General features: G+C 64.8%; 2 protein-coding genes across 2 annotated transcripts; both read right to left on the bottom strand.

The window, feature by feature from the left end:
- Positions 1–199: 199 nt before the first annotated feature.
- LAMB2 (laminin subunit beta 2) lies at positions 200–10,586 on the bottom strand. The gene is made up of 33 exons (XM_064667382.1): positions 10,329–10,586; positions 9,995–10,158; positions 9,772–9,907; positions 9,507–9,580; positions 9,211–9,399; positions 9,072–9,135; positions 7,950–8,152; positions 7,741–7,861; positions 7,251–7,439; positions 6,985–7,164; positions 6,796–6,908; positions 6,628–6,707; positions 6,415–6,550; positions 6,099–6,254; positions 5,860–5,987; positions 5,661–5,778; positions 5,353–5,545; positions 5,135–5,278; positions 4,796–5,027; positions 4,557–4,720; positions 4,254–4,478; positions 3,489–3,703; positions 3,303–3,399; positions 2,862–3,234; positions 2,607–2,791; positions 2,289–2,530; positions 2,018–2,221; positions 1,781–1,925; positions 1,285–1,492; positions 1,061–1,202; positions 777–953; positions 543–702; positions 200–466 (listed from the first exon to the last, which is right to left on the bottom strand). The coding sequence occupies exons 1-33, from the start codon at positions 10,384–10,386 to the stop codon at positions 330–332; spliced, it is 5,352 nt and encodes a 1,783-aa protein (XP_064523452.1). The 5' UTR covers positions 10,387–10,586; the 3' UTR covers positions 200–329.
- A 140-nt stretch (positions 10,587–10,726) lies between these two features.
- On the bottom strand, positions 10,727–23,193 carry LOC135420247 (laminin subunit beta-2-like). The gene is made up of 34 exons (XM_064667441.1): positions 22,909–23,193; positions 22,244–22,419; positions 22,016–22,139; positions 21,844–21,917; positions 21,554–21,742; positions 21,412–21,475; positions 21,132–21,337; positions 20,933–21,053; positions 20,508–20,696; positions 20,220–20,399; positions 19,689–19,801; positions 19,492–19,571; positions 19,099–19,255; positions 18,750–18,902; positions 18,491–18,649; positions 18,283–18,404; positions 17,901–18,021; positions 17,258–17,444; positions 16,888–17,031; positions 16,221–16,452; positions 15,657–15,820; positions 15,344–15,568; positions 14,770–14,984; positions 14,588–14,684; positions 13,785–14,163; positions 13,519–13,703; positions 13,215–13,444; positions 12,926–13,129; positions 12,379–12,523; positions 12,086–12,293; positions 11,855–11,996; positions 11,380–11,556; positions 11,129–11,285; positions 10,727–10,987 (listed from the first exon to the last, which is right to left on the bottom strand). Exons 1-34 carry the CDS (start codon positions 23,054–23,056, stop codon positions 10,854–10,856), a joined length of 5,601 nt encoding a protein of 1,866 aa, XP_064523511.1. The 5' UTR covers positions 23,057–23,193; the 3' UTR covers positions 10,727–10,853.
- Positions 23,194–25,946: the final 2,753 nt, after the last annotated feature.

Raw genomic sequence — 25,946 nt, forward strand, 5'->3', positions numbered from 1 at the left:
GCCGCGTCTGATCCGCAGTGGTCCCAGGCCGGTCCGTGCCAATCCGAGTGTGTCCCCAATGTCACAGCCAGCCCCCGACCCCACCGCCCGACCCCCCAGCGCCCCACGCCTGCAGACGAGCAGCTCCCACCCCGGGAGAAGCCGCCGTGGGCCCCCGGGGAGGACACGAGGCCCACGGCACGGGGCGGAGGGGAGGCGGTCTTGCTCTGTAAATTTATTCACACGGGGGTGCCCCGCAGCCCCCACCCTGCCCACCACTGCAGGGGCAGGCAGAGGCTGGGGGGCGAGGCTGGGGGCTCCGGCGGGGAGGTGCAGGCCCCTCCGGGGAATCACTGGCAGGTGTTGTAGATTTGGACCTGCTGGTTGATGGTGTCCAGCACCTCCCTCATCCTGGCCTCTAGTCCACCCAGCTGGGCTGCCTTGGCATCCAGCACCCGCTCGTTCCGCTCGTACTCCTCCTCCAGCACTGCAGGGACAGGGGGGACATAGGTCAGCCCGGCACCCTGCCACTGCAACCCCCTGCCCTCCTGCCCCAGCCTCACCTCGCAGCCGCTGCAGCTTGCCCTGGGCATCCTGCAGCAGCCCCGCAGCCTCATCCCGCAGCTGCTGTGCCCGGCTGCCCGCCTGCCGTGCTCCCTGCGCCCGGTGCTCCACCATCTCCTGAGCCGTCCGGTACCGGTCCCGCAGTGGCCCCTCCAGCACCTGGTGGGCAGCGAGGCTGGTCAGTGGGACCCTCGGGGTACCTCTGCTGCCCTCTGTGCCCCCCAGTCACCCACCTGCTTGGCCTCGACGGCACGGTCCCGTGCAATGCCCGCTGCCTCCTGGGCGCGCGCGGCTGCCAGGCTGTTGTTGGCACGTTTCACCTTCAGGGCATCCGTCTGTCTGTCCAGGAGCCCAATGTGCTCCATGGCGCCTGCCAGCTGCCGCTCTGCACTCCCCGTCTGGGTCTGCATCTAGGGAAGAGTGGCACAGGGGACTGGTGTGGTCAGACCGCCCGCACAGTGGGGATGGGGCCCTGAGCATTGCCGCGGGGCTGTGGTGGCGGGGACAGGGCTCTTACCGTGCCGAGGGTTCTCTCGCTGTGCTGGATGTCACCGGCAGCCTGCTGCAGTGCCTGCTCGGCCATGCCCTGGGCCTGCCGCGCCTCCTCCAGCGCCTGCCGCACTGCCTCAGCTGTGCCCCGCACACCCTCTGCCCGCGACCTACAGCCGGATGGCAAGGCCTCAGCACCAGCCTGCGCTGGGGGGCTCTGGAGGGACTGCACCCCCACATCCCTGGGCTCACCTGGCCCGCTGGGCATCCTGCAGCAGCTGCCCAGCCCGACGCACATCACCGGCTGTCTGCTCCAGGATGGCGTCCACGCTGGCCAGGCTGCGCACTCGTGTCTTGATCTCCTCGGCCAGGCGGTGGATCTGGGCCGGGGCGGCCGGGAGCGACAGCTCCAGCACCCGGCTGGCCACCACCTCGATGCTCTCAGGGTCAGCCCCCTCCTCTGTGGGTGGGAGCAGTCAGTGTGTCCCCTGCAGCACTCCAGGATTGAAGGGACAGGCAGACTGAGCGGCAGAGGGAGCAGAGGGCAGGGGACAGGAGATGGTTGGAGGGCACAGGATGGTTGGGGCAGGGCAGAGACCATGCAATGCAGTGTGGGGCAGGGGTGGCACAGCCACAGCGTGGGGACCATACAGTGTGGTGCGGTGCAGGATCAGCGCAGTGTGGTGCAGGTGCAGAGCCCCACAGCACATGGCAGGGGGCCCAACCCTCCCGGCATGCTGGCACTCACGGCTCAGGAAGGCCTTGACATGGCTGATTAGCTCCCGCAGCTCCTTGTTGGAGCTCTCCACTCGGGCCCTGGTCTGGTTCGCCTTGTCCAGGGCTGCCTGTGCTCTCATCCGAGCCTCATCCGCCTTCCCCTTGGCCTCGGCCACCTGAGCATGGGCAGAGACCCTCGGTGCCAGCCCCAAGAGCTGGGGCGCATGGCTGTGCTGCCTGCTCCCACCACCGCCTGTGTGCCACGCACCTTGTGGGAGAGCTGGGCCATGTCGCTGCCAGCCTGCCGCAGCTCCTCCTGGGCATGGTGTGCCCGGTCCAGCGCGCTGTCAGCCTTGGACACGGCTCCACCACAGCTCAGACCCCCACAGCGTCGTCCCCCATCCTCATCCTGGCACCCAGCACCCCCACAAGGGCTCTCAGCGCAGGGCACATTGCCCACCACACCACAGACCTGCAAGGCAGTGCGGGATCAGGGCAGCTCTGGGAGCCATCCCCCCGGTCCCATCCCTGCATCCCACCTTCTCGTTGAGCGTCTGCAGGCTCAGCGCCTGTGCCCGCTCTGCCAGGTCCATCAGTGCCCGCCGACTGGCCGCGTTGTAGCGATTAAAGTCATCCCGGTGGCTGGCCAGGAGCTGCTCTGTGCGGTGACGGGTGGCTGCCGAGGTGCTGATGGGGCTGGGCACGGCGCGGGTGGAGGCATCTGCCCGGCGCTCGGCCTCCCGTGACTCCCCAAAGAACTGGCGGATGCTGTCATAGGCACCTGAGGGCAGCAGGGGCATTGTCAGACCGCTGGCCACAGCCCCACCGCCCCAGCCTGGCTCTGTGGTGTGGCTCACCGAGGAAATTGGAGGTCTTGAGGGCATGTAGCCGCTGCTCCAGGTCCTGCAGGCTGTGGTTGAGGGAGCGGGCACCTCGGTCCACGGCGTTCAGCACGTGGCTGGCATTGAAGTTGGCATCCTGAGCAGCCGTCAGCTCCCCCTCCAACCGCGTCAGCCTCTCTGTTGCCTCCTCGATCTGCCGCCTGCAAGGGAAAGGGGTGACCACCCGCCCTGGGGCCACCTTGGGAGCCATGCCCAGTGCCAGGTGCTCACCGCAGCCCCTCTGTGGCATGTGTCAAGTGGGCGGCGGTAGCAGCGGTGGCATTGCGGGTGGCCACCACGTCACGCACGGTGGCCAGGTTCTCCTCCAGCCGTCGGAAGGTGCCCTCGAAGGCGCCGGCAGCCCCGGTGTGCTGCAGGAGGCTGGCCTGCTCTGCCAGCGCCCGGGCACGGGCAGCCAGGTCCTGCACCACACGGTCCCAGTCCCCAAAGCAGGGGTGGCAGGGCTGACAGGCAGGGAAGGTACCAGAAAACCCTCGGGCACACTGGTCACAGCGGACTCCAGAGATGCCAGGCCGGCAGTCACAGTGGCCGCTGCTGCGGTGGCACTGGGCACTGGCTACACCATGGGGGTCGCAGTCACAAGCTGCAGGGAGAGTGGTGTCAGTGTGCCACGGGGCCCGCTGTGGTCCCCCTGCTGGCACCAGCTCTCACCTCGGCACTGCTGCCGCGGGTCACCCCAGTGGTTCTCCTGGCAGTCGGTGCAAGTCCGGCCCCCAAAGCCTGGCCGGCAGGAGCACTGCCCTGTGAACTGACAGACAGCATGGCTGGGGCTGGCACTGCTGCAGGGCACTCCCAGCCTCATCCCATCCCCCATCCTTTATCCCTGTTGTGTCTCACCTGGTTGCAGGCAGGTGACAGTGCGTGCTGAGGGTGGCAGGCACAGGGCTGACAGCCCTGCCTGCTGGCCAGGTTCCAGAAGTTGGGACTGCAGCGGTCGCAGCTCTGACCCTCCACGTTGGGCAAGCAGTGGCACTGCCCACTGTGCCTGTCGCAGTGGCACTGCTGGGGCCCACAGGTGCTGGCGTCGGTGCCCAGGGGGTTGCAGGAGCAACCTGGAACCAACAAGCACTAAGTGGGGACAGGGATGGGAGGAGGATTGGGAGGGGATGGGGACAGGATGAGGACAGAGATGGGGATGAAACTGAGGATTGAATTGGGGAAACAGGCAGGGATGGGATGGCGATGGATAAGGGTGAAGGCAGGTTGGAGAAAGAGAATGGGCAGAGATGGAGTGGGGACTGGATGGAGCTGGGAGGAATGAGAGCAGCATGAGGACCACTGATAGGGATGGAATAGAGATGTGACAGGGTTGGGATAGAGATGGAATAAGGATGGTATGGGGACAGATGGATGACAGTGGGAATGAGATGGCAGTAGGGACAAGAATGGGCATGGAATGAGGATATAGATGGGATGAGACAAGTTGGGCATGGGGACAGGGATGGGGCCACAATGCTGGGCCTGGGCAGAGGAGACAGCTGAGAGCTGGCAGGGACCCCACAGCACTGTGCACAAGCAAGGGCAGCCATGGGTGCACATGGTCCCCAGGGATGTGCCAGACGCTGGGGGCAAGTCTGTCTCGATGTGGCAGTGGGTACTTACGCCTGCAGCTGTGCCGTGTGGCATCTCCGTAGTAGCCGGGCTGGCACTCGGCGCAGTGTGGCCCTGCCGTGTTGTAGAGGCAGCGCAGGCACTGCCCTGTGCGCCGGTCACACGCCTCAGGGTCCGTCACGTCGATGTTATCGTGACACTGGCAGGGCAGGCAGCGCCCACCGGGCTGCAGCGGGTCTCCATAGTACCCAGGGGCACACTCGTCACAGCGGGGACCTGTGGGCACAGAGCACTGAGCAGTGCCAGGGGGTGGGGGACTCCCAAGGGCACTGAACATGCTGTGGGTGCACCCACCTGTGTATCCGGGGCTGCAGTGGCAGACAACCTGCTGGGAGCGGCTGTCTTGGTAGCAGGAGGCAGCAAAGTGGCGGGGAGTGCTGGGCCCGTCAGGACAGGGGCAGGGCCGGCAGTGCTGCCCAGAGCCCAGCGCTGGGTTCCCAAAGTGCCCGGCTGCGCATCTGTGGGCAGGAGGTCAGCAGGGGCCAGGGCTGCTGGCAGCACCCTGCCCTGGTCTGGGCACATACCCCACGTACCTCTGGCACCTCTCCCCATCTGTGTGGTCACGGCAGCGCAGGCAGCTGCCCGTCCGAGGGTCGCAGTTCTCAGCGTGCCCATTGCACTGGCAGGGCCGGCAGAAGGGGAAGCCCCAGTGGCCAGGTTGGCAGCGGTCACAGCGTGGGCCATGGGCACCCTCACGGCAGGGGCACTGCCCTGTGGTGCTGTCGCAGACAGTGCTCACTGAACCCTCGTGGCTGCACTGGCACGCTGGAAGGCACAGCACCCACAGTGTCTGCCCCTGGGCTGCAGAGAGCATCCCCTCCCGGCACCCCAGCCCTGGAAGTGCCCAGGCTCCTTGCCCAGCTGGCACTCACGTCGGCACCCGCCTGGCCCGAAGCTGAAGGTTCCTGGGGAGCAGCGGTCGCAGCGCCGTCCCATGACATTGGGTTTACACTGGCATTGCCCACCCTGGGGCTGGCACTCAGCACTGAGAGAGCCCTGAGGATCGCAGAGGCAGGCTGTGGGCAGAGAGCAGGGTCACTGTTGGCTGATGTGGGATGGGGCTTAGGTCAGGGCACAGGGCTGTACTCACGCAGCGCTCCGTCATGCAGGATGGCCGAGAGGCTGTGCAGGAGGCTGGAGCAGGGCTCGGCCACAGGCGAGGGCCCCGCGGCGTGGAATGTCTGGGCACAGCGGTACCGCTCAAAGGTCTCTCGGTGCTTCATGGAGCTGGGATCACCCGCAATAAACATCTCCAGCGAGGAGTAACGGGGCAGGAGCACCAGCTGGGGGGCGAGTCAATAGGATGTCATGCCCCTCTCTTCCCATGTCCCCCTATTGCTGCATCCTGTCCCCCTCAAGGGTTGCTGTCCCTCATCCCACTGCCTGTCTGCCCCTCACCGAATCAATAAGCACACTGGCGGTGGGATCCTTCCGTGCAGCAGCACAGCCCAGCTCCAGGCGGATGGTGTAGGAGACACCCTTCTCCAGACAGACAGGCTGGGGCAGCACCACATACCTGGTGGCGGCAAAGCAGAGCAAGGGCAGCCATGTGCCTCCAGTGAGCCCCAGCACAGCCCAGCCCCAGCAAGACACTCACCTGGCACCAGAGGGGAGGCTGGTGGAGAGCTGGTCATCGGCTGGGATGGTGTTTCCACAAGGGCTGCTGGCAGAGACAGGGCTGGGGCGCAGCACCTTCAGCCTCACCTCCTGCCAGGCCTCCGGGTGCTGCCGGAAGAGAAGGGGCAGTGTCAAAAAGCCTCACGGTCTGGCACTTCCCACCACTGCCTCCCAATTTGGAAATACACTCCATCACAGGCTTCACCATGTGGTGCTCACCTGGGGTTCATAGCGGATGATCACGTCATACTCGGTGGAGAAAGGCACGTCACTCACATGAAACTCCAGCCAGCCACCTTCCAACATGCGGGCAAAACCTGTCCCCGTCCATGAAGCTGGGCGGTCTGTGGGGGGTTCACGCTCCACCACTGAGCCCTGGTGCAAGTGGGGGTTGTGAGATGGGACACTAAAAATTGCCTTGGCCAGCAGACACTGCTCTGCGCTGGACAGCAAGGCAGACCACCGCTGGCTTGGGGACCCTGCAAAGGGGCACCCACTGCCTGATGTCCTCTCCAGGGACACTTTCATGCCTTACCTGATGCAGCCGAGCATCCTCAGCCTCGTAGGTGTAATGGTCCAGATTGATGTGGTAGAAACCAGGCTCCACCTGTTCACACTGTCGCCCCATCACGTGGCTGCGACACTGGCACTGCCCTGTCTCCATGGCACACCTGGTACCCCAGCAGCACCATCAGCCCTGATGCTGTCAGGGATCCCCCTTGCCCCCCGCATCCCCATAAAGACTCACAGGTTGTTGCGGGCACCTCCCACATCGCAGTCACAGGGCCGGCAGCCCTGGAGGTCATGGCTCAGCCCCCAGTGCTCGGGCTGCAGAGGGCAAGGGTGTCAGGGAGTGCCCAGCTGTGATGCTACAGCATCAAGAACTGTGCATGGGCCCCAGTACAGCCCCACTCACCAGGCACTGGTTGCAGTTGTGCCCTGTCACCAGCCGCTTGCAGAAGCACTCACCGCTAACAGGGTCACACCGGCTGCCATCAGCCACCGTGCCACGGGGGTTACAGTGGCATCCTGCACGGAAAGCCAGCATTGTGCAGCAATGCCAAACCACACACCTGCCCCCAGTGGGTGCCACCCGGGTACCTACGCTGACAGCCCTGTGGGTTTTCGGTGCTGAGGCTGAAGAAGCCAGGTTTGCAGCGGTCACAGCGGGGACCGGCCACATGCTCCTTGCAGCGGCACTGCCCTGCAATCAGCCCCCTGGCTGGGTCATCAGCTCCATCGCACAGCCCACCGTCCAGAGAGCCCTCAGGGTCGCAGTCACAGGCTGGGGGCGCAGAGAGAGTCAGCACCGTGACCACCATAGCACCACCCTGCAGAGCCTGCCCCACATCCACACCCCCTGGCACTGACCTCGGCACACCGCGGGGTCCCGCAGGTCCTTGGTGGGGTCCTTGTAGTAGAAGGGTTTGCAGAGGTGGCAGCGGCGGCCCATGGTGTTGTGCTGGCAGTCATCACACACGGCCCCGCTGGTGTTCCCCGTGGCCAGGAACACGGCCATGTCGAAGTGGCACCGCCGTGAGTGCTCGTTGCAGTCGCAGCCTGCAGGGACAGCACCGCAGCACGGCATGTGGCACCCCAGCCCCCACCTGGCAGGTAGCACCTGCAGTGCCAAACCTCCTCAGTTTGGACTCCCCTTACCCTGATATGCAGCCACCACAACCTCAAACCTCCCCAGCTACAGCGTGCAGCACCCCAAAAACTCCCGGCCTGTCTGCAGGATGCCACTCTCCACTCAATCACATCCACCATGTAGCATCCCAAACCCCCTGGCACAGTGCAGCCTCCCAGCCCCAACACCAGGATCACTGCACCAGGAGTTGGTGCCAGCGTGGGCACTCACGGCGACAGGCGTTGGTGCTGGAGCCCTCGGCCGGGCGCCAGGGCAGGTCGTGGTAGAAGTCCTCGCAGCGCTCGCAGTTCAGCCCCTGCGTGTGGTGCTTGCAGACACAGCGCCCATGCACCTGCCGGGATGCCATGGGTCAGGGGCTACGGAACTAGGCAGCGCAGTTACCTAGCTCTAGCAGGGCACACGAGGCTGGCTCGCCCTACCATGCCGTCGGCGGTGGCAGGGGCCCCGCTGAGCGGGGCGCACTCAGAGGCATGCCCGTAGCAGAAGCAGTTCCCACGCATCACCAGCTCGTAGAGAGCGTAGTAGTACTTCTCCCGGATCTCCCGCCGCGAGTCCAGCAGGTCGTCCCCCAGCGTGTGCAGCTTGGTGAGGTTCACCCGCAGGTTGGTGACACGCAGCAAGTCTGCGGCAGGGAGAGACTTGTGTTGGCATGGCATGGCTGGGCACATCCATGCACACCTCACCTCTGCCGGGCACAGCTGGGCTGGGCTGCGCATGGCGTAGCGGGCTGTGGGCGGTTCAGAGGAGCTGGGCATGGCTTGGGCATGGCTGGGGTGGGCTGTGCACGGCATGGGGTGTCTGTGCAGGGCTGCTGTCCAGGCTGGGCTGTTGTGGTTTTTTACAGCACAGTGTATTGGCCAAGGGCTGTGCATGGTTTGGCTCACAGGCATGTGGTTGCATGTGGCCAGGTTGGGCTGTATGTAACTGCGGGGGTTCAACTCCCATGCACGTGGCTGTGCACACTCTGCCTGTGTGTGGGCCAGGGCTCTGCACAGCCCAGCAGAGCCTCTGCAGAGGCTGGGACCCCACGAGTGCAGAACAATGCCCTGGGGACAGCACCTGGGGACAGCTAGGGTGGTGGGACATTCACCACTGGGGGTTGTGCCCAGGAGACAGCTGTCCCTGATGGATGCAGCCTGGGGGCCCTGGCAGGAAAGGACAGCTCCCCAGAACTGCAGCTTCCCAGAAGCCCTGCCCTGCAGATTCCTCCCCTCCTGCTCCCAGTCTAAATTTAGCCCTGGGTGATTAACCCACTGCATCTTGTGCCCAGCATGACTCCCCATCTTGCACTGCGGCTGCTGCTCAGCACTGGGTGCAGCCATGGCACAACCATCCCCCTCCACTTGACCCAATACAGCCTGACCTTTAGCTGCTCCCACAGGGCAGGGTGCAGGAGGGGCCCGAGCTGCCGCTGGATCAGGGCTGATCAGGGCTGGATCAGGCCCTGACCCCACTGTGAGGCTCAGAGCAGGGAAAGAACAGCCAAAATAGCTGCGCCCAAAATAGAGCAGCCAGGCAGGAGCCCAGGGCTGGCGACTCACTCTGGATGGAGGGGCTGTAGGGGTCCCGGATGGGGATGGCAGGGTCCAGCACTCGGTAGATCACCTAGGGTGGACAGCAAGGTGGTGAGGAGAGAACAGGAGGTCCCTCAACCCTCCTGGAGTGCTGCCGGGGCCTCACCTCTCCCTCAGTGGAGGGCTCGATGTCAGAGTAGCGGGACTCACAGATGACATCATCGATGCGGCGTGGGGGCCCATGGGGGACGTGGGGGAAGGAGGCAGCACAGTCATAGGCGAAGTAGCGATAGACCTTCCAGGTGCGCCCAAAGTCGGCCGAGCGCTCCACCAGCATGGCCGCAGGGCGGAAGGTCTGCAAGACACCCAGGTGGGACGGGGGCCAGCCCCACAGCCCTCAGGGGCCTGTCTCATCCCATCCCAACCCAACCCAGACTGGGTACCCTAAATGTTGGGACCCACCTTGAAGGTCATGATGAGGTGGGTGAAGTGGAACTCGGCCTCCAGGTCCAGCTGGATGCTGACATGTTCCACACCTGGGGATGACAAGTGTGATTGCTGGGAGCACCCACCCATGGCTCCCTGGGGCTCGTCCCCCCCACCCGGCCGTGGTCCAGGGGTGCGGCCGTGGCCGCCAGCTGAGTCACACTTCCTCAGCGTGGGAGGAAGGGAAAGAGAGCCCCCCGGGACAGGACAGGATGCCCTGCCACCCCCACCCACGGCTCACCATTCTCCGACTGCCACCAGGCTTTCTTGGGACGGGGGGCGAAGCTGGTGACCACGTTCTCGATGCGGTGGCTGTTGGTGTTGGTGCGGGCGTCATAGGGCCGTCGCGAGTCGCAGATGAAGCACTTTTTCTCCTCCTGCGAGTGGGAGGCTCAGCGTGTGTCCTCAGCCCTGTCCTGTGACCCACATCCCCGTCCAGTGCCCCCAGTCCCCGTCCCACTCACCTGGAGGTGGCTGACAATGCAGTAGGGCTGGGGCCGGCGCAGCCCGCAGGTGGAGGTGGCACTCAGGCTGGCGGCTCGCCCCACCAACAGGTCCCCGGTGGCCGGGTAGCAGCTGCCGCGGGCACAGCCCTGGGGGGAATCGGGAGCCAGGCCCCCCCCCAGCCCTGCAGGGCGGCGGGCGGCTCAGGGCGCCGCGGGGCAAAGGGGGGGGCCGGGGCCAGGGCTCCCCCCGCCGCGCCCGGGGCCCCTTCCGCGGTCGCCCGGAAACGGGGCGGCGGGGCCGGGCCGGACCCCGGCACCCACCGGCCCCGCTGGGCGGGGGGCGCGGACTCACCGGCCAGCAGAGGCAGCAGCAGGAGGGCGGCGGGGCTCCGCTTCGCCGGGCTCCGCATCGCGGGGCGCGACGGGGCGGAAAGGGGCGCAAAAGGCGCGCAAAGGGGGCGCTCGGCAGGTGCCCGGCGGTCCCGTCCCGTCCCGTCCCGTCCTGACCCGCCGGTTCCCGTACTCGATCCCGTTCCCAGTCCCGTCCCCGGCCCCGTCCCAGTCCCTCCCGGCCCCTCCGAACTGGGCGGCAGGCGCAGCGCTCGGGGCTGTGCGGAAAGCGCGGGGCGGATCCCGGCCGGAGTGGGGAGCGGGGGAGCGAAGCGGCCGGGACAGGCGGGAGAATACAGGAGGCAGGAGCAGGGGGAGGCAGGAGGCAGGGGAAGGCAGAAGGCACCGGACACAGGCACACACAGTTCAGGGCTTTATTTGCAGGCGCGCCCGCGCTATAGGCGCCTGTGGAGTGCACGGGACCTCCGAGCTCGGGGACCGGAGGGGGCTGCGGGGCAGGACCGGCCCCCGACCCCGTCGGTGGTCCCTAGCAGGTGGCATAAGCGTTGGCCCTCTCGCGGATCTCCTGCAGCAGTCCCGAGACCTGCTGCTCCAACTCCTGCAGTTGTGTCACCTTTGCTGCCATTGCCTGCTCGTTGGCCCCAAAGCGCTGCTCCAGGTCTGCGGGACAGGGGACACGGTCATGGTGCAGCCCACCACCATGTCACCAGCCCACATCACTCCTGGGCCACCAGGTGGAATGGGCCCAGGGGGACACAGGGAGATGGTGGAGAATGTCCCCTGCCATGTTCTCCCCCTCACCTTCCAGCTTCCTCTTGCTGTTGCTGGCCTTGTCCAGGAGGTTTCGGGCCTCTGTTGTCAGCTGTGTCACACGCTGCAGGGCCCCATCAGATACCCCATCCAGCACTCTCACCCGGTTCTTCAGCAACACGTAGCGTTGCGTCACGTGCGCCAGGTCCTGGTGGCACAAGGGCATGATAGTGAGGCTGAGCACCTCCAGCACTCCGTCCCTACTTGGTGCCACACTGCGGCCAAGCAGGGCTGGAGCTCACCTGGCTGAGTGTCCCCGAGGTGGAGGTGGCACGTTGTGCCCCGTCCTTGGCTTGCTGGGCCATGTGGCGAACATTCCGGCCGCGCTCCTGCAGGGTAGTGACGCGCTGTGCCAGCTCCCGCAGCCGCCGCTGTGCCCGTGTCTCCTTGCCGTCCAGGGCCTGCAGCTTGCGCTCCGCCTGGGCAGGCACAGACACCAGCTGTGACAGGCATGGCAACTGCCATACCCACAGTGCTGGGCCCACTGCCCTGGTGAACACATGGCACCCGCCCCCCGCCATTCACATTCCCCCAGTACCAGCCTCCCTATCTATGATGTGCCTAAGGCATCAGTCTTGCCGTCCACAGTACCAACCCTATTGCTCCCAGTGTGCCCCCACAGCACCAACCCGGTTGTCCCCAGCATGCCCAAAACAGCATCCTCACTCCCGGCTATGCTGGTGGAATTGGCTCCACTCCCCAGCTGGTGCCCCTTACCTCCCTGGCTTTGTTCTCAGCTGCCCGGATGGCATTCCTGGCGCTCTGCAGGGCACTCCCTGCTGCCGTTGCCTGTGCCCTTGCCACCTCCAGTGCCTGCTGTGTCTCCGCCAGCTCATCCCTCACACCTTCTGCTCGCTCCCTGTGGCAGCATGGGCAGCTCCAGCCCCTGCCAGGGCTGGGGGACTGACCCCATACCCTGCCCACCTTGGCATATCCCCCATAACTCACCTGGCCTCCTGTCCCTGCGCCAGCAGCCCCTGTGCCATGGCCAGCCCCTCTGCCGTGCCATTGAGCACTGCATCAACCCCCTCCAGCTGGCTGATGCTCTCCCGCATCTCCCACAGCAGCTCCTGGATCCGACCGGGGCTGCTGGGCAGGGAGATGTTCAGCACCTGCTGGGCCACCAGCTCAATGCTGCCTGGGTCAGCTCCCTCCTCTGCAGGGACAGGAGAAGAGAGTGCGCTCAGGGCGGGCGCACTGAGCCCCACCATTATCACATGCCCACCTGGTGCTGGCACTACCTGCCAGGAAGGCCTTGATTCGACGGATGAAATCCCGTAGCTGGGCCGTCGCCTCCTCCGCGCGGCTGCGGGCAGCCTGTGAGTGCCCCAGTGCCTCCTCCGCCCAGCTCCGTGCCCCCCGTGCCAGCTCCTGCACCTCCTGCATCTGGGGGGCAGCCAGCTGAGCGGGGGGCACAGGGAAGCCCCAGGGAGGGGGCATGGGGGTGAGCAGGGGGCATGAGGTTACATATGCGGGGACAAGACGGGGGCCTGCAAGGGAGCATGGAAGGAGGGTGCAAAGGGACATACAGAGGGTGCAGCAGTGGCCCAAGTGGGCACACAGGTGGGACAGTTGTGAAGGGGCATAAGAGGGACACACAGGGCTAATATCCTTGGGGGCATGGAAAGGGCACAAGGAGGGCATAGAAGGGGACATACAAAGGGAGATGGAAAGGGCACAAACAGAACATGGAAGGGCACATCAAAGTGTCATGGAGAGGGCACAAGCGGGCCATGCAAAAGGGTCACAAGGGGACCCCAGAAAGTGTCATGGAGCCACCACTCCTACCTTCTGTGCCACAACACCCAGCTGCCCTAATGCCACCTCCAGCTGCTGTGAGGCATTACGGGCGCTGCTCAGGGCTCGAGCTGAGATGGGCAATGCCCCTGTACAACCCGTGCCACCGCAACGCCGTGTGCCCTCACTGTCCCGGCACAAGGCTCCTCCACAAGGTGCGTGCTTGCAGCTCTGGTCTCCAGGTGCACCACATATCTGTGATGATGCCAATGGTGCAGATGGCAGCTCAACACCACATGGGGAGAGACCTCCATGCCACTCCCACCAGTCCTGCTCTCACCTTCTCATTGATCCTGGCAATGCTGAGTCCCATCACCCGTTTCTGTGCCTCCCGCAAGGATTTCCGTGCCGCGGCTGTGCCACGGCGGAAAGCATCGCCCCGCTGCCGCAATGCCCGCTCAGCTGCCCGCCGTGTCGCCTGTGACCTGCTCAGCTCACCAGCTGTGCCATTGGCCACCACCTCTGCCTGCCGCGAGGCCTCCGCCGATGCCAGGATGCTGCGGTAGGACTCTGAGGGTGCTGGTGTCAGGGTTTGGCCAGGATGGCTGCCACCAACCCCTCCAATCCTTGCCAGATGCTCTTACCACTGAATCCAGTTGTTGCTACAGTGCCGAGGAGGATTTGGAGATGGGAGGTGGTTCGGTTGAGACCCCCCAGCTTGTGGCTCAGCCCAGCTAGCTGGTCATGGTGCCGCACATCTGCCTGCGCCAACCGGTCCAGATGTTGTTCCAGCTCTTGGAGGTGCCTCCAGAAGTTGTCCAGCTCCATTCTTTGGGTGGGGATGGGGTCTTAAACTTTTTTGGGGGACCAAAGGAGGATCCCCCCACACGAGCCCAATGTGCACACTTGCCTGGTACCATCCAGCTGCCCGGGCAGTCCACTGAGGAGGGGGCTACTAGGGTTGTCCGCTTCGCCCAGCAGTCGTTCCACACGTCCCAGGGCCTCCTCCAGCTCCCTCAGGCGACGAGGGCTGAGTGGGAGCGCGGATCCCCCCTCCCTCAGGGCCTGCACCTGCGCCCCAAGGCGCCGGAGCCCGTCCTGCAGGCTGCCCACGGCCGGGTCCCAGCGCCCAAAGCAGGGGTGGCAGGGCGAGCAGTGGGGGAAGGGCTCCTGGTAGCCCCGCTGGCAGCGGTCACAGTGCAGCCCCCCAAATCCCAGCCGGCACTGGCACTGCCCGCTGTCCTGCTCGCACTGTGGGCTCTCGGCACCCAGCAGCTCACACTCACAGGCTGCAGAGACAGTCAGATGTGTGTCCCGGCCTCCCCACAGACACCCATGCCCCCAGAGGGGCACCATGTTCCCAGCATCCCACCATATTCCCCTGTGTCTCCAGAGTCCCATCTATGCCCAGGGTCTCCTATGTCTCCACAGTCCCACCGTGTACTCAGGGTCCCCTGAGTCTTCTATGTTCCCACAGACCCCCCATGTCCTCAGGGTCCCACCATGTCCCCAGCATCCCACTGTGTCACCAAGGTCTTCTGTGCCCCCAGGGTCCCACCATATCTCCAAGATCTCCTGAATCCTTTGTGTCCCCAGTGTCCCACGTTCAGAGTCTCCACCCATGTCCCTAGAGTCTCACCATGCACCCAGATTCCCCCCACAACTCATGTCCCTGGAGTCCCCACAGCCCCAGCCCCTGGAGCGTGCCCCCACCTCGGCACTCCTGCTCAGGGTCTCCCCAGTAGTGCTCCTGGCACTGGGAGCAGACACGGCCCCCGAACCCGGGCTGGCACTGGCACTGCCCGGTCACCTGCAGCAACAGTGCTGTGCTCACTGGGTGGCTCACCAGGCCCCGGGAGGGCACTGGAGCCATGCCAGGGTGCCAGGGAACTCACCGTGTCACAGACAGGGTGCAGGGCATGTATGGGGTGGCAGTCACAGGGCTCGCAGCCCCCTGGACCTCCCAGGCTCCAGAATTGGGGTGCACAGCGGTCGCAGCTCTTGCCCACAACGTTGGGCCGGCAGGTGCAGGCTCCCGTGCCACGGTCACAGGCACAGGTTCCATTGGCACAGTGGGAGGCCAGTGTGCCCCATGGGTCACAGCTGCAGCCTGCAGGAGGGTGGGCATCCACTTGGGGCTCAGCAGTGCCCTGCTGGCCCCAACACCCCAGATCTGCCTGGCCCCAAAACCCATGCACAAGCCCAACACTCCTGATCCCAACACCCCCACCAATTCCAATCCCTGTCCCCTGCCCAGCCCCAACCCAGGCACAGCCCCAAACCTCACCTGGCCCTGACCCCCAAGCCCCAAACCCCCCAACACCGCAAAATTCTGCCCAACCCAACTGCCCTGCACAACCCCAATCACTCCACACCCAACCACAGCCACAAGCCTCATCCCCACTCCAAGACCCTGCTTCAGCCCAATTCCCCTAACCCAAACGCCTCAGAGCCCCCTGCCCCGCTCACGCCGGCAGCTGCGCTGCAGGGCATTGCCATAGTAGCCAGGCTGGCACTGGGCACAGTGAGGCCCGGCAGTGTGGTACAGGCAGCGCAGGCACTGCCCCGTGCGAGGGTCACAGCCCCCCGGGTCGCTGGTGTCGATGTTGTTGTTGCACTGGCAGGGCCGGCACACACCCCCCTCCATCTCCGGAGCCCCGAAGTAGCCAGGGGAGCAGCGGTCGCAGCGGGGCCCTGTGGAAAGTGGGGGCTGTAGGTGCTGGGGTCCTGCAGCTCCAGTGCTGGGTGGTCCCCGCTGCACCGTGCCCGCTCTTCCCCTCACCTGCGTATCCAGGTGCGCAGAGGCAGACAATGTGGTGGGTCTCCTCGTTGGCGTGGCAGGAGCTCCCGTGGTAGTGCCGCGTGCCAGGGTAGCCAGGACAGGGGCAGGGCCGGCACTGCTGGCCCGAGCCCAGCACGGGATTCCCATAGTAACCATCCTGGCACCTGCAAGGACAAGGGATGAGTGCCCAGTGGATCCATCACAGCCATCATATACCATCCCACCATCCCATCCATCCCATCTCATTCCATTATATCCCATACCATCATATCTCATCCTATCCCATCCCATCCCATCCCATCCTATCCCATCCCATCCATCCTATATCCAATTATATCCATCCCATCCCATCCTATACTACCCTACCACATCCCATCTCATCCCACCTTACCCCATCCCATCTCATCCCATTCCCCCATTCTAAAATATCCCATACCTCCATATCTCATTCTATCCTATCTCGTTCTATCTATCCCATTCCATGCCACACCACACCCCACCCCACACCACACCACACCACGCCATGCCATGCCATGCCATCCCCTCCCCTTGGCCCTGGCTCACCTCTCACAGTGCCGTCCGTCCGTGTGGTCACGGCAGCGCAGGCAGGTGCCCGTGCGAGGGTCGCACTCCTCAGCGTGCCCGTTGCACTGGCAGGGCTGGCAGGCAGGGAAGCCCCAGTGGCCGGGCTGGCACTGGTCACACTGCCGGCCCACGGCACCAGACTGGCACCGGCACTGCCCGCTCACTGCATCACACAGCTGGGAGACCGAGCCCTCCGGGGAGCAGATGCAGGCTGTGGGGCAGCACGGCTCCAGTCAGGCACAGGGATGCAGGGACATAGGAATGGACAGACAGACAGGCAGGGGACCAGCACCCACCCCAAGGACTGTGGCACAGGTCTCATGTGGACACACAGGTCCACAAGAACATGAGTGGACAGACAGCCAAGTGAGTGCCAGGCAGGACAGCATCCACAGGGGGCTCAGGTGGATGGATGGATGGATGGATGGATGGATGGATGGATGGATGGATGGATGGATGGATGGGTGGATGGATGGATGGAGGGGGGAACTGGGATGGGCTGCAGGACAACAGAGCTGAGATGGACACATGCATGGATGGACAGATGTACAGACAAGTGAACAAGGCAGTGAACAGAGAACTGATGGCTGGACAGAGACAGACAGGAGGGACAGGGATCCCTGCAGACGCAGATCCCACCACTTACGGCTGCATCCCTGGGGCCCGAAGCCGTAGCTGCCTGGGGCACAGCGGTCGCAGCGTCGGCCGATGACATGGGGCTTGCACTCACACTGTCCACCCTGGACCTGGCACTCACTGCTGCGGGAGCCCTGTGGGTCGCACTGGCAGGCTGCAGGAGCAGGACCAGCATGGGGCCAGGGCTGCCCTCTCCACACCTGCCCACACCTGCCTGCACTCTGCCTGCACTCTGCCTGCACCTTCCCACACCTACCGATGCCCTGTCACTGCTCTCCTGCCCACCCTACCATGGGCATGGCCACATCCTGATCCACTGCCCCGGGCAGGGCTCCGCCTTGCCCACTCCTCGGTCCCATCCCTGCAGGGTCCCCACTCACGCAGAGCCCCGCCGTGCATCAGGGCTGAGACGCTGCAGACCAGGCGGGCACAGGCCTGGGCCAAGGGGTGTGGGGGGGCCATGTGAAACACCTCCAGGCACCGGTACCGCTCCAGCTCCTCCTGGCGCGCTGCCGCCTCCGCCCCGTGGAAACCTGGCAACTCCAACACCCGTGGCAGGAGCACCAACTGTGGGAAGGGGAGAGGAGAGGGGGCTGGGGGGCACAGACAGCCCCCACTGCGGGACCTGGCCCCTACCACCAAGATGGATTCATCTGCCCCAGGACAGCCCTGATCCTGCTTGGCGGCTCAACCACTCAGCTCCATCAACAGTTGAAGTTCCACTGACATCTCCAAACCCAATGATACTCCCACTCTAATTCCTATCCCCAAAGACTTCCTTATAGCCTTCCATCTCTGTGCCAACTCCAACTCTATCAAAATCCCAGTCTCATTGGCATCCTCTTCTCCATCAAAATCCCCATCCCATCCCATCCCATTCCATCCTCATTCTACCTCATCCCCATCCCCATCCTATGTACATCTCCAGAGCAGGGTCACTGCCCACCCCAGCCTGTGGTCCCCCATCTCTGCCCATTACCCTACCCAAGCCCCAGGCATGGGGTGCAGTGGGACCCCCCTCACCGAGTCAATGAGGATGAAGGCGCCTGGGTGGCGCTGGGTGACACCAGCCCGCTGAAGCCGCATGGTCACTTCATAGGGGGTGCTGGGCTCGAAGCAGAAGGGCCGGGACAGCAGCACGTACCTGTACAGAGTCAGGTGTCAGGGCATGGGCACAGCGGGACCATGGGGACAGCAAGGGACCTAACCGCCTTCCTTGTCCCTGTCCCCATCCCTCACCTGTGTGGTAGGATTGTCCCTGTTTCCATCCCATCCCCATCCCTCAGTTCTGGGAGTGTGGTAGGGCTGTCCTTGTCCCTGTCCTGTCCCAATCCTTGTCCCCACCTCCATCCCATCCCATCCCATCCCATCCCATCCCACCCCATCCCATCCCATCCCGTCCCACCTCTGGCTGTGGGGCAGGCTCTCACGGTACACCTGCTCGGAGGGCAGCAGGTTCCCACAGCGAGGGCTGGTGGGCAGCACCCGGGAGCTGACACTGACCACGACCTCCCAGTCCTCAGCTGACTGTGGCGACAGGTGAGGCAGTGTCAGGGCTGTGCCGTGTCATGCCGGGCCGTACACACTGTGGCCGCAGCTGTGGCCGTGCTCACCTCAGGCTCGTAGCGGATGAGCAGCTCGTAGTCCATGGGGTAGGGCACGTTGTCCATGAGGAAGGTCAGGCCAGCCCCATCCCGCACCCGGGCGAACCCCAAGCCTGTCCACGTCACCATGTGCCCAGCACCGTCCCGCACCACCTCCTCCACGTCCGGCTGGGCAGGGCACCGGCACAGCTTGGCCCAGGCTCTGCCCCCAGACTGCCCCTGCCCCACAGTGCCCGGCTGTGCCCTCTCCCACCACCCCAGGGCTCACCTTGGGGGGCTGCTGGCGGCTGCGGCGCAAGGGGGTGCGGAGCTGGGGGGTACGGGGGGAGCTGCGCTGGTGCCGTGAGCGTCCCTTCCTCCCCCCTGACTCCCTAGTGTTGTACTCCAGACAGTCCTGAGGCACCTCTGCCCGGATGGCACCCTGCAGGGACGGGGTCAGGGGATGGTGGCCATGCACAGGGACAGCCATGCACAAGGATAGCCATGCACAGGGCATGGTGACAGCCACATGCATGACAGGGTGACAGCCATGCATGGAGCATGGGTGACAGCCATGCATGGAGCATGGTGCACAGTGACAGCCATGCACAAGCACAGGGACCCCCAAGGAGACTCACCGGGAGCTGGGGGTGGCTGTGGCCATGGCCGGTGGCTTGCTCAGCCTCATAGGTGTAGTAATCGAGAGGGGCGCAGAAGAAGCCGGGTTGTACCTGGTCACACTGCCTCCCCATGATGTGGGGACGGCAGGGACAAGCCCCGTCCTCCATGGAGCACCTGGAGGCAACCATCCTGTCCCTCCATCTGTCCTCCTGTCTGGCTTTGTCCTCATCCATCCCTCCATCTCTGGGGATGGAGATCCCTCCCTCCCTTACTCCATACCAGTCCCCTCTATCTTCCCAGCCCTGTCCCCATCCCTCCACCAATGTCCCCATCCCTCCCCCCCATGTGTCACTCCCAGCCCTGTCCCCACTCCCATTCCATGCCCCTCCAGGTGCTGTGCTAGGCCCCACCGGTTGCTGTAGGCTCCCCCGAAGTCACAGGCGCAGGGCCGGCATCCCCCCAGGTCATTGCTCAGGCCCCAGAACTCAGGCTGCAGTGAGGAGGGACATGTAGGGATGTGTGGGGCCAGCCCAGACCTGGGGGTAGCCATGGGGCTGGGGAGAGTCAGGGGCATGGTGCATGGTGTGGGACAGGCTGGGGCACTCACCACGCACTGGCTGCAGGAGCGCCCGGCCACGAAGCGTTTGCAGTAGCAATCCCCACTGATGGGGTCACATGGGGAGCTGCCCATCACCGTGCCCCGCGGGTCACACCGGCACGCTGCCCCCCGCACATGCACGTGCATATGTGGGAGGCTGTCATGTGGGACCACAGCCCATGGGCTTCATGGCCGTCCTTCCCCATCCCATGTCTTTTCATCCCTCACCCCTCCATCCCCATCTCTCTGTCCCCATTCCTCCATCCGCAGTCCTTCCATTCCCATCCCTCCATCACACATCCCTCCATTTCCATGTCTCTATCCCAGATCCTTCCATCCTCATCCCTCCATCACCATCCCTTCACCTCCATCCCTCCATCTCCCTCCCTCCATCCTCATCCAACCCATCCCCATTTCTCAATCACCACCCCTTCATCCCCCATTCCTGCCTCCTCAAGCCTTCATCCACATCCCTCCATCATCCCTCCACCCCCATCCCTCCACCCCACATCCCACATCCCTCCCCGGGTCCCAGCTCACGCTGGCAGCCCAGTGGGTCTCCATGGCTGAGGCCGTAGGCGCCGTGTCGGCAGCGGTCACAGCGGGGACCGGCCACGTTCTCCTTGCAGCGGCACTGCCCTGCGATCATGCCCAGCGCCACATCTGTGTGCCCGTCGCAGGCGCCTCCGTCCAGTGAGCCTGCTGGGTCACAGTCGCACGCTGCCAAGAGAGAGAGACCGTGGGGAGCTGTGGCTGCCAGCACCAGGAGCCATGGGGCCAGGGCTGGTGGCAACAGGAGCCATGGGGCCAGGGTCCCAGGGCACTCACGGGCACAGGCAGTGGGGGCGCGGATGTCAGAGCGAGGGTGCCGGTAGTAGAAGGGTTTGCAGAGGTGGCAGTGGCGGCCCATCGTGTTGTGCTGGCAGTCATCACACACGGCCCCGCTGGTGTTCCCCGTGGCCAGGAACACGGCCATGTCGAAGTGGCACCGCTGCGAGTGCTCGTTGCAGTCACAGCCTGTGGGGATGGCACCACGGCACAGCATGTGGCACCCTAGTTCCCACCCGGCAGGCAGCACCCCAGTGCCAAATCTCCCCAGCCTGGACTCCCCTTACCCTGATATGCAAGCACCACAACCTCAAACCTCCCCAAACTACAGCCTGCAGCACCCCAAAGCCCCCGGCACAGTGCAGCCTCCCAGCCCCAACACCAGGATCACTGTGCCAGGAGTTGGTGCCAGTGTGGGCACTCACGGCGACAGGCGTTGGTGCTGGAGCCCTCGGCCGGGCGCCAGGGCAGGTCGTGGTAGAAGTCCTCGCAGCGCTCGCAGTTCAGCCCCTGCGTGTGGTGCTCGCAGACACAGCGCCCGTGGATCTGGGGGTAGCACCCGGCTCAGTATGGCTGCTGGGTCCTATGGGCACAGTGCCGTGCCGGTACGTGCGTGCATCTCACCATGCCGGGGACGGAGGGCGTTGGAGCGCCAGGTGCCGGGGCACAGTGGGCAGCGTGGCCATGGCAGAAGCAGCTCCCGCGCAGCACCAGCTCATCCACAGCATAGTAGTACTTGTGCAGCACCTCCCGCCGCGAGTCCAGCAGGTTGTCCCCCAGTGTGTGCAGCTTGGTGAGGTTCACCCGCAGATTGGTGACGCGCAGCAGGTCTAGGGGGGCGTTGCTGTCAGGACCTGCCCTGGTGCCAGCCAGCTCCACTCCCCTGACACCCCCGGCCACACACCCTGGATGTCCGGGCTGTAGGGATCTGCCACAGGGATGGAGGGGTCCAGCACCTTGAAGATGACCTGTAAGGAGGAAGGGATGGGTGATCCCATACCATCCAGACCCCCCGTCCCCCTCTGCATCACTCTGTCCCCACGCACCTCCCCGTGGCTGGAGGGCTCAATCTCAGAGTAGCGCTGGTCACACAGCACCTCATCCACAAGCCCTGAGGGCTGTTTGGGGATGCCAGGGAAGAGCTTGGAGCAGTTGTAGGCAAAGTAGCGATAGACCTTCCAGGTGCGCCCGAAGTCGGCTGAGCGCTCCACCAGCATGGCCGCAGGGCGGAAGGTCTGCAGGACACTGAAATGGGACAGGGGCCAGCCCCACAGACCCTGGGGGTCCATCCTGTCTCATTCCACCCCATCCCAGGCACCCGTGTGCCCAGACACACCTTAAACTTCATGATGAGGTGGGTGAAGTGGAACTCGCCCTCCAGGTCCAGGCGGATGCTGACATGCTCAACGCCTGGGCAGACAGATGGCTGAGACTGGGGAAGACCCCCATGGCCACGCAGCCCCAACGCGCACACACATGGGGCAACCCCACTAGTGCCCCAGCCTCACCATTCTCCGACTGCCACCAGGTCCGCTGGTCGTGGGGGCCACTCAGGTAGATGACGTTCTCAATGCGGTGGCTCTCAGGCAGGGATGGGTCCCGTGAGTCGCAGGTGAAGCATTTCTCTGAGTCCTGTGCCACGGAGCAGCACCATCAGGGATGGGTGACTGGAGGCTGCACCACTGCCCAGCTCTGTGGGCCTGTGCCGGAGCCATGCTGGGGTCAGGTGGGCTCACCTGGAGGTGGCTGACGATGCAGTACTCCTGGGGCCCATCCAGCCCGCAGGTGGAGGTGGCACTCAGGCGGGCAGCTCGCCCCATCAGCAGGTTCCCAGTGGCTGGGTAGCAGCTCCCGCGAGTGCAGCCATGACTCAGGTCAGGTTCCTCCCAGCCCCCTACTGCCAGTCCCCCTGCTGCAGAGAGCATGAGGGCACAGGCTGGGGACTGTGCCAGGGCCCCTGTGCACCCCCAGCTCCTCCGTACACTCACCCCACCCCCAGCCGTCCCATCCCGTCCCATCCCTGCATCCTGACCCACTGATGCAGCACGAAGCTCCATGATCCGGAAAGGTGCTGGCAGCAGCGCTGGGGCCTCGTGACCAGGGCAGGGAGCAGGGTGACTGGGGGGCTGGGCTGCCTGTGCTCCTGGGGGCCTGGGCAGCCCCAGGGCACCAAGCGGTGCCGGGGGGAGTCAGGAGCCGGGTCAGGCGCCTGTTAATCCCAACAGGGTTTAGCGCAGCCCAGATTCCTTGCTGGGTTTTGTGGCAGTCAGGCCCTGGCTGCTGACGGCCAGGGAGCATTGCCATTGCCACCGCTCCCACTGCCCAACACCCTCTGCCCAGGCTGGGGTCCCTGAACCACAGCACTGCAGGTACACAGTGTGCCACTGAGCCCAGTGCTTACCCAGGAGGAGAGCGAGCACCAGGAGGTCCATGGACAGCCAGGGGATCAGCCGGGGGGGACACAGAGATGGCACTGCTGCAGGGTGCAGGGTACAGCTTAGCGTGCGGGGCATCTGGCGCCTGGCCTCTCCTGGCTCTGGCACAACCATGCAGTCCAGGGGGCAACCCTCCCGCCCCAGCACGATGGTGCTTCCTGGGCACAAGACTGGGAATCAGAGTCAGGTGGGACAATTGGATCCCAAAGTCGTGTCCCAGTGCATGGCCCTGGGGGGCTGTGGCATACAGACCCGGGTACACAGCTGTGCTGCACACCCCCTGACCTGGCACAAACTGTGCCATGCCCCATCCTGCCCAGCTCAGGACGGATCCATCCTTTCGAGTGTCACAAGTGTCCTTGGGGGGTACCGGTGCCGGGCCAGGGCCAGCCTGGGAGGGGAGCCAGGAGTGCTGGAGCCGGCTGGGCGAGGGCGTCCCTGACGCTGGCTGGGGTCCCACTGTTAAATTTAGGCTGGAGCTGCCTTTTGTGCTTCCTTCTCTCCCGGTACCTCCCGCTCTCAGCCTTGCAAGAGCTGGATCAAAGCCTGGCCCCGGCTCTGCCCAAACACATCTCTCCTGTCCCTGCACGGAGTCAGCCCCGGGCAGGAGGGCTCGGGGCTGCGGCAGGAGCTGCAACACTGTCCCAGCACCCACCCCGCTCGAAGCCACGCCAGGGCGGTGGGTGAGGTGGTGCAGAGCCACGTGCTGGTACGAGGATCCCCGAGCCGCGCGAACCCCCGGTACCTGGTGTCCTGCAGCGTCCAGCGGGACCAAGGCCAGGGGCGAGGGCGAGCAGGACTCGCTGCCCCCGAGCTGGGTGTGCAGAAATGAGCCGGGGCAAGGGCAGCGATGGGATGGCGGCTGGTGGCCCCCCTTCCCCGTGCACGATTCTTATTCAAATGGGCTGCCCGCTGAAAGGGACGGCGGTCTCCAGGCTACGGGAATGTCACTGCCGATTCCTTCTGCCTGGAGGCCCCTGCCGCCTGCCCGCCCGCGGAGGCCTGGCCGGCCAGGCGTCGGCAGCCCGGGCACGCCCCGGCCCCTGGGCGGCACGGTGGGCCCCGCCGGCAGACAATAGGGCGCCTCGAGGGCCGGCGAGCCAGAGACACCGCGTTCCCTGGGCTCCCGGCACGGTGTGGCAGGAACGCGCCTGCTGCCACTGGCAGCAAGGCGTGCGGGGCGGCATGGAGGGATGGGTGCCTGATGCTCCAGGAACCGGCTGGCACAGCTGCGCAGGGGTCACAGCACCGTTCTTTGCCCCACCTGGGGATGCCCCGTGGCGAAGGCACAGTTACGCTGCAGGGTGGAGCCGTGCCGGACGTCTGCCTCACCAGGAGCTCACCCGGACACAGGCACCATGCTGCTGGCTGGGAACATCCCTCCCAATGGACCCAGCCCTCCCCACCGCCACGGCTCCCTGGGCAAAGTCCAACACACATCAACCCCAGGAAGTGCACAGCAGGAGTGGGGGTACCCAGCCCTCCTCTGCCAAAAGACCCCACAGTCCCTTCCTTGCGTGCTGTCTCATGCCAGTTGCTGGCACTCAGGCTGTGCCATGGGGCTGTGCCATGTGCCAAGGGCTGCGCCGCGAACTGGGGCTGTGCTGTGCCCAGGGGCTCCCCTCCGGCATGCTGGCTCCTACCTGTGCCTGTGGGGCCTGGGTTTCTGGGTGGGTGGCTGGTGGCTCAAGTAGGCTGCAGAGTTGAGGGCCCACTGGGCTCGGGCTGGGCTCGGCTGCTGTTCCTGGAGGAGGGCAGCCAGCGCCTGTCTCCTCCTCCAGCAGTCGTGCCAGGCAAGGGGAGGGACCTGCCCGCACCGAGCTTTAGCCAAGGTGAAGCAGAGGCCAGGTACACACTGGCAGTGGCCCATGCATGGTACAGCAGTGCCCTGTCCTTCGGCTGGCCAGGAGCTGGCACAGCATTCCCACAGGGCTGCTGTGCCCAGTTGTGCAGCACGTGGGTCTGCTGAGACAGGCAGCCCAGCTGGGACTCGCCCTGCACTGCACAGGCCCATCTGTGCCTCTTCAAGGCACATCTCCAGCAGCGGTACCAGAAGCCCTGGGGCAGCATGGCAGCCAACTGCACTCCCCCAACATCCATGCCGGATGGATCCAGTTCCCCCCCAAGTGCTGGCACTGTGGGCACCACCATGCCCCACTCACCCTGTGCTGGTCGGTGCTGCTCGAGATCCTTTGGACTGGCTGGGCTGGGCACTGAGCCGGCAGCCCTGGAGCCCTGCAGGGAGCACGGCTGTGCACCAGGGCCAGGATCCACAGAGAACTCACTGTCACACAGGGATGGTGCCTTTTATTAGCCAAGGCCGAAGGAAGGAAGAGGAGCTGTGTATCTCCACACCAAGGCCATGCTCTGGCCACCCGCTGCCAAGCAAGGTCACAGGCAAACAAAGAAACAGCTCCTGGCCATAGGAGTGCCAAAACCCACGCCCCCAGAGACACTCTGACATAGCCAGGCTGGTCCCACACGCCTCAGTGAGACAAGGGATGCCATGGGCAGTACCCTGCCAGCTCCCCATGGCTGTGCTTTCAGCAGGCACTGGGAAATCTGGAGGAAGGGCCAGGCTGTGCCCAGCAAGGCTCCAGCAGTGCAGACTGGTGGCCAGGCATCACCACCTCATCAGCTGGGAGAGCTGGTGGAAGATGACCCGATAAAGAGCCATTAGCACTGGTAAGCATGTATTCATCAAGGGATCTTGCCAGGCAAACCTTATCTGCTCTAAGGAGATCCGAAGAGGCCTGATAAAGGGACCTGATAAAGGCGACTGTAACAGGATCTCTGGCTGTGAAAAGCAAAGTTAAAGTGGGAGAGAGGGATCCTCAGTGGCATCTGAGAGACAAGAAAGGTGTCTCAGCCCGTGTCCAGGCACCTCCAGGCTCCCTTAAAGGCTGCTCTGACTTCCCATGCCAAGCTGCAATCCCCTTGGCTGCCCCAGAGCTGAAGGCGTGGCCATGTCTGCCCAGGGAGGTGCCCTGTCCCGGGGCAGCTC

This window comes from Pseudopipra pipra, chromosome 11 (assembly GCF_036250125.1).
Source record: "Pseudopipra pipra isolate bDixPip1 chromosome 11, bDixPip1.hap1, whole genome shotgun sequence".
Classification (NCBI taxonomy): domain Eukaryota; kingdom Metazoa; phylum Chordata; class Aves; order Passeriformes; family Pipridae; genus Pseudopipra; species Pseudopipra pipra.

What these genes read in the sequence shown, in the direction of transcription:
- LOC135420247 (XM_064667441.1), bottom strand. Translation starts at nt 23,056, where the DNA reads ATGGTTGTGCCAGAGCCAGGAGAGGCCAGGCGCCAGATGCCCCGCACG. An exon ending in AGCCTGCCCCACAGCCAGAG is followed by an intron (nt 18,022 to 18,282) that starts GTGGGACGGGAT and finishes GACTCTGTACAG; the next exon opens with GTACGTGCTGCTGTCCCGGC. An exon ending in GACGGACGGCACTGTGAGAG is followed by an intron (nt 15,821 to 16,220) that starts GTGAGCCAGGGC and finishes TTGTCCTTGCAG; the next exon opens with GTGCCAGGATGGTTACTATG.
- LAMB2 (XM_064667382.1), bottom strand. Translation starts at nt 10,386, where the DNA reads ATGCGGAGCCCGGCGAAGCGGAGCCCCGCCGCCCTCCTGCTGCTGCCT. An exon ending in TCATCCGCTATGAACCCCAG is followed by an intron (nt 5,988 to 6,098) that starts GTGAGCACCACA and finishes CTCTTCCGGCAG; the next exon opens with CACCCGGAGGCCTGGCAGGA. An exon ending in CATGCCACAGAGGGGCTGCG is followed by an intron (nt 2,792 to 2,861) that starts GTGAGCACCTGG and finishes TTTCCCTTGCAG; the next exon opens with GCGGCAGATCGAGGAGGCAA.